Genomic DNA, 9,357 nt, shown 5'->3' with positions numbered 1-9,357 from the left:
TGTCGGCCAGAAGATTTTTCATTTATTAACGGCGCGTCCTAGTCACTTAGCTACCCAGATGTCCCGGCAGCAACAGCAACCACTATGCGTGCAAGCACAACTACAGCAATCTTTTCTAGATGAGCTCGTCGACGTGCGGGGTGTTGTGTAAGCGACCAACAGCAGCCATCGCCGGCTTGCTCTTCGTCACCCGGGCTGCCACCTGTAAAGTGAAATATGACGGCAACAAAGTTAAGTGCTTCTCATTACCCTCACTGACACAGTCTGAACTTCAAAAACTGCTTTAGATGAGAAAGCCCACTCTTTGCCTAAAAATTAGCAGTTACGCGTACAAATACAATGGATGAGTGAAGCTCTTAGAAATGAGACAGAAACGACTATGTGCCTGATGCCGCAGGCTTTAACGAAGACAATAGGGTGGGAAAACGTTTTTAGAACCAGTTCAGTTTCACAGCTACGCGCGTCAACTGGCACACGCAGCTGACGCGTGAGCGCGAAGGCAACTCACAGTAAGTCAAGATGCATGAGTAGTAGCCGCTTGCGACGCGTTGTGCATTTCTCCGTGCCTGATTTGCGAACGTGGGAGGCATGATGCAAGGCGGAACTGGAGCGTCGCTAGTTCTTGCATCGGCCGTCAAGTCCACTTCGGAGAGCACACGTCTATTGGGCACTGCAAAATCGATCTGGTTCTGGGAGGGTTGCAGGCCTGAGGAGCTTCGCTCCAAAAGAAGAAATGTTCAGCGACTAACAAACGTTGAACCTCTTCTGCATGAATTCATTCACTGCATAACGAGGAGCTTCACTCGGACGGCACGGACGTCTTCAGGTAGCATAAATCTAGCATCTCACTTGGTGGGCCGAGCCTCATTTTAAACGTTGGTTGCACACTGGAAGTTGAGTGTTGAGAGGCAGCATCAGAGAAATATTTCACTGAGATAATTTTTGGGGAGTTTGAATAAATTAAACTGTCCCATTATCAAGCTGCCATAGAGGGAGAGCCCCTTCCAATAGAAATGCCTCACTTTCGATCCTTTCCCTTCTACCCCCATTTCGCATTACCGTATTTACTCGACTCTACCGCGCCCTCGATTGTAACGCGCACCCGGTTTCCACGACTAAAAAAAAAAGTAAGACATCGATTGCAACGCGCACCCATTTTCTTGTTGGCCCACACGATCACACCACTCGGGGAAAAAGACTCCTTTCGGGAGCGTCTTCTATTTAAATATGAGGTACGGGAGAAGCTTGTGCCTATCTGACGTGTAGCGGAGCATTGGCATCACTCTAGTTTTACCTAGCCCGATGTCAGCACACGAACTTGCTTCGCCCCCTTCTCGACGGTTGTGGTGCCAGGCATGTCTAAGTAAAGAGGCGTCTGATCGGCATTCCCAATTTGCCCAAGCAGGGAGCCGATGTAGTGCCGCAAGTTCAGGACAAACTTCTGAAAACTGAAGCTTTTCTTCGTAGTCCTCCGGCAACTTTTGGCATATGCCCGTTCGCCTTCAGAGGGAAAAGCCTTTCCTCTTCATAAAGTTAGTTAGCCAGCACCTGCTCCTTTAAGGGGGGACATGGGTCTTTAAAATTTTTTTTCTGTTTTTGGCTCAATCTTGACCAAACCTCACCATCTTGGACAGTTAGTTTTTCATGCTGATTTCAAATACGTAATTGTTTCTGAAATAGCTTCAGTGGATAAAAAGATATTAACATCCATAATTTAATTAATTATGCACTTCATTGGGGGCTTTTTGGCAACTTAATCAAGCCAGATTCAAAAAATAAATGCATAGCCCCAATGCTGAGGGCTTCCTGTATGGGGTTATGCTATTTTTATTAATTTTTAGGCATTATATAGATAAGAAAACAGACCAGCACTTACAATGGATATTCTGTTCAATTTTCGCTCATTACTATCCATAATTGTAATTAACAGTATGCTTCTAGAGTAATCAAAATAGCATCACCCCATAGGTAATGTTATTACAAATAAAATGATACCAAGTTTGTCATTCTCAATCAACAGTAACATATAAGAAAAACCCCTAAGGTTTAGTGAGGTGCACAAAAACATCGGACTGAGAAAAACGCCTTTAAAGTTTCTAATTACTGTAACTTTTGCTAAAGTGAAGCTAGAGCAATAAAAATGGCACCGTTGTATAGCTCTACATTATGTGAGTATGGCTGTACCAAATGTGTCAATGCACCTTCCCAAAATATTTGCCACAGCTCATTTAAAAACTGTGTACTGGCCGTTGAATCAGTATAAGGAACCCAGTCTACAACTTTGTGGCTGTTCTAGTGCACTGAAAACCAAAGGAAGACACATGTTATATATAAAAACATCGCCCTTTTATACATAAAACACTATTTCAAGTAAAACACACATTTTTGTCCCAGACATCCTTACAATTCTACAGCATGCCAGGGCTGTATGCAGTGTTTCTTGCAGGCTTATGTCGCTTTGCAAGTGTTGCCTTTGTTGAACTGCTCTGCAGGTGCTCCCTCCGTGATTTGTGAAGCCTGGTTTTATCCTTTTCAAGGCTACGACGCATGAAGAGATTTCCTGCACTGTAGCCTAGCTTCTCAGCAATTGCTTCATTGCTCTTCGTGGCCCCCTGATTAAAGCGGCTGATGGCTTCTGCGCAGTGAGGCATGGGTGGTCTTGGGGACTTGTTGCCAAATTGTAGCGTGCAAGCTCTCACTAGGATTCTGGCAATAACAGGCACTTGTGCCAGCGAGTCGTCGTCTGAATGTGCTGCCTCCGCAATAACAGGCATTTCCGACAGCCCGTTGTCGTCAGAATGTGCTGCCTCGGCCATCTCCGGCGTTCTCGGCGGCGCGCAGGCCGCTCCCTTCTGCCGCGCATTCCACGCTCGCTTTCGTTTCCTGCCGAAAGCTTGTCGAGTGTTCTTCTTCAGGCGAGCTTCCCAAGCCATGCCGGCGAAATGCAGAAAGACGTATACGTCGGCGACGTCGGTACACGAGCGGGTAGCAGACGAGATAACACGCACGAGAGCAGGCGCCGACGGAGCAAAACCAAACAAACAAAAAAAAAAAAAAGAGCGAGCAACCGTGCCTGCGCCGCCGCGCCAGCCAATGGTAAGTGCAAGACGGGGGGGCTCGCCGGCGCGCGCGCGCTCTAGCCAATCAGTGGTCCGGCAGACGGCTTCGCAAAACGGGGGAGGGCAGTCGTTGTGCTGGAGCTACGCCATTTTGAGAGCCCGCAAAACGCGCACAAAGGAACCAGCTTCAAAACAAGCCCAAGATGGCGCCGATCCGCCGGCTGCTTCGCTGGCGGCGCGCGCGGGAAGTTCGAACAAATTTTCTGTTTTGCCGGTTGTTTTGCGACTCCCGTGATGGTTTGAAAATAGATTTTAACCTATTTTTTTATCGAATTTAGCATTAATAATTTGAGGAGAGGTGCTTATAGGTTCAAAGATTCAAAAAATGCGTTTTTCTCAAAATCGATTTTTTGGCCATTTTTTACTTTTCTAAGACCCGCGTCCCCCCTTAAACTGGCTCCGCATTAGCCCTTTTTCTAAGGCTAACTGCATAGCCTGCACATGGAGCAGTTCTGTCATCACGGGCCGCTGTGCCGCTCACTGCTCAATCACATACTCGCCCAGCAGCTCTTCAATTTGCGGAAACCGACCCTGCAGTGGTCCACTGAAGCCTTTGCGTGAATCTTTGCTGTCGACAATATTCTGATTTTGTTTCCGCTAGTCCCGCACGCACGTTTCGGGAACTTTGAACGACCGCGATGCAGCCCGATTTACGTCCGTTTCGGCACACGTGATGACTTTTCTTTTAAAAGCGGCATCCTGGTGCACTCGTTGAGTTTTTAAAGTCGGCCTTTCCATGCCGTCGATGCTAATGCACACTAAGATGACGAACTCCTCAGCACACGTACGAAGTGCCGCACATGGGAAACACATAGGCAGAAATGGCCGACGCACGTAGGGGGCGGCCATTTTGGAATGCCAATGGCAATAGAATGACCGTATTCATTTTTTTTTCGCACTCGATTCTAACGCGCATGCTATTTATGAACTCGCTTAACCGGAAAAAAAGGTGCGCGTTAGATTCGAGTAATTACGGTACCAGTAGTGCATTTCTAGCGACAACACACAAGTGGACTCAAATGCCATTTTTAGAACTTAATTTCAATGCCAATCAATCTGCAGTGGCGTGATCAGGCTCACAATAAAGCTGTTCAATATAGGCCAAAACGAGGGTAGCAAGGCTGAAAACCGGGTTAAAATGAATGAACAGGGTATAAAATAAGATGCTTAACAGAAATAACCATGTAATTGCAATTTATTAACTTAAAATACCTAAGAACATTTACAAATTATGCGGCCGACTCCGGTGCTGTGCAAGAAAGGGTGCCATCGTCTCCGAGAGTGCGAAATTTTTTTTTTCTCACCAGCAATCTACGACAATAGATCTGAATGGGGGAAACAACGGAACTCTCTGCAGATGGCGTGTATCTAAACTGCCGTAACACGCAGGAAGTCGACGAAGCGCAGTAAAAAGTAGCGCACATGTCACACACTGAGTTAGTGAATCTTTCTAACAAGAGTCTGCTCGTGGTGAGGAGCCCCTAAACATTGGTGCCACGAATGCCGTGGTATAAGGTGCAGTGGGAATTCTACCAACGGGAATCGCTGGGTGCCCGTGTTACGCTCTACTTCAGTTTTCACGGTGAAGCTGTCGTACACTTTCCGATTCTACTTTCACGAACTTCGAAACTCACTTTTAAAATCTTCTTACGCTGTATCTGCGGCCGATATCGTACAGGCAGTACCTCTATGTTTTCATCACGAACAGTCGAATCGTGTTCGAATTTTGGCGTCGCAACTCCTTTAAAGGTTTCCAAACACCAAAAGAGCTTGCATGCAACTGACCGTGGCGACATCCTGTGTGGTGACGGCGTCGATGGCCTGCAGGAGTTCGTCGTGTTGCCAGGGCTGTCCGGTGCGCGACACGTGCACACCCATCTCGACTGCCAGCTCTGAAAGGTTCTCCCGCCTGAACAGCACGGCAGCCTTCAACCTCTGCCTGCACGCACACATAGGAGACACTCTGGTCAGGCAAAGAAAATTTTCGCGCAACTTCCGCAGTAAGAGAAGCAATCACAGCGTGTCACCTCTTTTTGCTGGATGAACCACACGACGACTACGTGTAATACACTCATGTGGTGTTCATGGAATTAGATGCAACAATATCGAGGAAAGATTGCTTTGCTGCACTATTACAGAGCTGCAAACATCACCTTTGTTGACCAAATTCACAGTGACGTGATGTGGTTGCCTAGAGCAGTTCATATACTGGTAGCTCTACCTGAAAGGCCCTAAGTCACATTTCGTTCCACTGCATTTTAAGGCAGTGCCCGTTGCCGGGCACTGCCTTAAAAGTTTCATAAGGTTAGAGCAAGGCTGTACAATTTCAACTTACAAAAAGCTTTTAATAATTGTATCCAACTGCAAGTCATGACTTGTAGTAAAAACCTTAATTCAGTGTTAAATGCAGAGCAACAATTATAAATCTAACTGCACGGTACATTCCTAAAGACATCATACAGCAGATTCTCAATAATTTAAACTGAAGGGTACCTCAGGATTTTTTTAATAGTTATTATTTCCAACACCTGTTTTTACATGAACTCTGGGCAACATCACCCCTCATGTAACCATCAAAATTTTGAATTACCATAAGCTGACGTATGTATGACTTAAGGCAAAATCCTCAGCAATATCATAGACAGTTTCAGACGTCAGCAGCCATACTGGCACTCATTATTATAACGAATGTTGATTAGTCATTAAAAAGTGTGTGCCCTGCTACAGAGCTCCTGTTCATATATCCACTGCATACAAGGCCGCCATAGCGGTGTAATGTCTATTTTAACGATTGGTTAACGTTTGTTATCTTCTGGCATACATTTTCCCGACCAGATGAGCTTCCTTAGAACCCTGGATTTCACTATAGGAACAACGCCTGCACACGCATGTTTAGGACTAGTGTGGCCATTATGTAGGCAGGCAGTCTGCTTTATTAGTGACTGTTAATGGTATAAAAACGTGAATGTCCAGCTAGAAGCAACCAAGGCACAGCGAAGGAAACAGTGCGGATGAGGGTGACAAAGAAATGCACAAGATAGACAAACGCAGCACCGTTACCAGCACTGTTCCCTTCACTGTGCTGTACAAACAAGCTGAAGTTGAAACGGCTCAATAAAGGAAGCAGGTATTTGGAGGCATGGACAAACACAAAGTATTAATTGACTGAATTTTTGCAAAAAGGCAGTCTGAATTAAGCGGCTCAAAATCCTGAGTCGCATACACCCTTTTAAAAGGCCAACGAGCCGACGGCAACTCCATCAACTTGATAAAATGGTCGCGCGGCCACGCGGCAGTTTTCGACGACTGTTAAGTGTGAAGGGGTGCTGACGCCTCCTGTAAAGTTGTTTGCGCCGCGTGGCGCACGTTTTTCGCGCAGAAGCCGTATTTCGGGGTAACAACTATTGAGCGGTAGGTGGCGTTGTGTTTGTGAGTGTTTATCGCCACCATCATCATCATCATGGTTAGAAAACATGAACGGCAAGGCCTGGTGGAAAGCCTTGGTGGCAGTGCGCAAGAAATAAGGTGGTCTCTCTTTGGCTGGTGGCGTTTGGCAAAAACGGTGGTCTCTCGCAATGTGTCCCCGGTGCACAGCACCGCGTCCCGTCTGCCGGGGGCCCTCGTGGTGAGTCAAGCGTTTGCCGCCTTGTGTAATGTGTTGAGTGCAAGGTAATACTGTGTAAGTATGTCTTATCGTGTTGATCACAATTGATGTATAATTATTTGGCTGACGATATCATCGTTCAAAAAGTAGTTAATTAAATGTGTGTTGTTTGGTTTGTTCTGACAGTGTCTACTGTGTCCGTTCACTCCAAGAGCATTGAGCTCGCTCGCCATTTGGAGACACCGCAAGTGGTTCAAGTGTTTTCGTGAAAATTGTGCGGTACTGCAAATATATATTTTCGTTTCCATGTTATCGAAACAGAGATATAAGATAGATACACTTAAACGTACACATGCGTCTTATATATTTGTTAAAACATTTAAATAAATTACTTGTACACAATCATGAATGCAAGTTTAGTTCTTGAGTTGTTCAAACTATGGTTACATCACCGCTTGTCAACTCTGGCATGTTCGCGCTGTTTTTACTTCCGTCACTCAATGGCCATCGAACATTAACGGACAAGAAGGGTATTCCATTGACTCAATAAACTATTGACTCAACAACCTTCGGAATAGCCCATGTGGCAGCTCGTGCCTAGCAGTTGAGTCAATAGACCATTGCATCAATGGTCATCCAAATGCTCGTGTGACACGGGTATAAATACATTGAAAGCATAGCAAGCCAACCAAAAATTTAAGACTTTTTGAATTACCTGAAAGTTATAATTATCAAGAGTCTACTGTATAGTGCTCCAGATATGGCTGAAAACACAGAGACACTGACAGTCATGCGGTACTGTCAAGCGCTGACGTTAGCGGCGATTCCGAAAAGAATTGAGGGTGAGATAAAGAAAGGGCACCCACTTGGCGTCTTGGACGTCCTTGTCGGTGACCTTCTGTGCCACCGTCCGTACTTGACCCATCACTGCCTTGATCAGCTGTGCGAAAAAATAGAACAGGCACGGGCAAAGATGGTGCTTCATGATGCAAGTCTCACAATTGGTCGTCACAAGTTTGTGCTGGCTAATCAGCATGAGCAAAGAGAGAGGGAAAAATAAACAGAAATGTACAATGCCACAGGATTACGTCGCACCTCATATGTCTATCACGAATTATGACGCAGCATTTTCACATGGCCTAATTAAAAGTTTGAAGCTGGCAGTGTTAAAAAGATTGGCCTAACTTAGCAATGACTAGCTTTCAGAGAATAAATCTGTGAGGAGCTGTCGTCTGATGATGGGCACGAGTGACGGTGGCGAGGCTGTATCTGGGATAAATTGGGCATGCCCCAGAAACTCCCCAAAAGTTTGTGAGGGATGCCACAAAGCAGGGCTCTGGATTCGAAATTGAAATGACCGAGGACGATTACCAGCAGTTCTGAAGGCACGCGGAAGACAAGGTGCCATTAGGCGGTGAATGCTACGATCAAAAACACTATAAATGCACAAAAAAACATGACGCATTCTGAAATATCCATAAATTCCGTGTGGTCTTTTCACTGGCAGCTGCAGTGATAACGGCTAACTTATTTCGCTTCGATTAGACACTATCGCCACATTCGCTCTACTACATTTCGAAATTGCAATGCTTGGCTCGTAGATCATCATCTCAATTGATCAGAACAGACCAAATAGACATCCGAATCAATCAGGGTCCAATCGAATTAAATTTACGCTATATTGCATAGTTTTGTTGCAGGGTTGCGCCCCAAATTTTTTTTTCCGGGGACGATTATGTGCAAAACGGCAAACTTTGGCAATTAGGGGGTCGATGTGAAACAGTGTAAATACTTCAGTATCACCCGGGATATTAAAGCATGAAAAGATTTCAGAGGGTGTCAGAACCCCATCAACTCGCCCCTATTTACCTTGTCCATATCATCAGGATGGCCAGCCACGGCAACACCAAAAAGGCCCGTGTCTGTGTAGTTGACGTTCAGCGCTGTGGCCTGGAAACCCACAGCACCAAAAGAGATAGTTGATTGCTTTCTCAAAGAGTTTAAGACACTAAACAGAAAACCTGTTTCTATGGTAACTAGTCAATTACTTTTCTTTTAGCAACATCAACAGCATCACAACAGCATTGAGAAGACACCCGGTAAGCTGAAGATGGGCAAAATTAAAATACAAGAGGTGGGAGTCTCAATGTTTCCATACGAACTCATTTTGACATTGTGGGCTTCGATGCCAACTGTGAGGTCCTGCAGAGGTACTCTTTATGGTGAAAACGAATCACAACATGTTCTAAGGGAGCAGAAGGCTCAACTAGGAAAGTTACAGGAAATTTCACTGAGCCAATGTGGTCAAAATACGGGAAAAAAAACAAAAAAACGGACTGAAACTGAAAAATCATATTTATATCCGCGTCATCTTTCCTGATGAAGTATCCATGATCACAAAATTAGCAACAGCATTCCCACTCATAGGATAACCTGTCAGTCAAAAGTAACGTGGTGTCTCAGTTGAGTCTGCGTTTAAACCTGGCCTGTGATACGGGCATTTTCAAGAGACGTCCACTGAAAGGTTAACCATAATAAGCTACTGTTACCAGGACAGCGACGCGGTTGGGGCCCTCGTCCTTCAAAATGTGCACCGTGCAACCTCGCTTAATTCGAAATGGTGGCCCTCACCAC

At 45.5% G+C, this 9,357-nt stretch overlaps 1 protein-coding gene across 1 annotated transcript in view; it reads right to left on the bottom strand.

Moving 5' to 3' along the window:
- UQCR-C2 (Ubiquinol-cytochrome c reductase core protein 2) overlaps positions 1-9,357 on the bottom strand; it is a 36,124-nt gene continuing 26,767 nt past the window's right edge. Inside the window, exons 10-13 of the mRNA XM_037431375.2 lie at positions 8,593-8,673; positions 7,590-7,663; positions 4,905-5,058; positions 1-202 (exon numbers count right to left, since the gene is read on the bottom strand). Of these exons, the coding sequence (XP_037287272.2) occupies positions 116-202; positions 4,905-5,058; positions 7,590-7,663; positions 8,593-8,673 (396 nt within the window). The 3' untranslated portion in view covers positions 1-115. The remainder of the gene's footprint in view (positions 203-4,904; positions 5,059-7,589; positions 7,664-8,592; positions 8,674-9,357) is intronic.

Source organism: Rhipicephalus microplus, chromosome 7 (genome assembly GCF_043290135.1).
Source record: "Rhipicephalus microplus isolate Deutch F79 chromosome 7, USDA_Rmic, whole genome shotgun sequence".
In the NCBI taxonomy this organism is placed as follows: Eukaryota; Metazoa; Arthropoda; class Arachnida; order Ixodida; family Ixodidae; genus Rhipicephalus; species Rhipicephalus microplus.
Note: the sequence above shows the minus strand (reverse complement) of the source record. Positions and strands in the feature narration are given on the sequence as shown.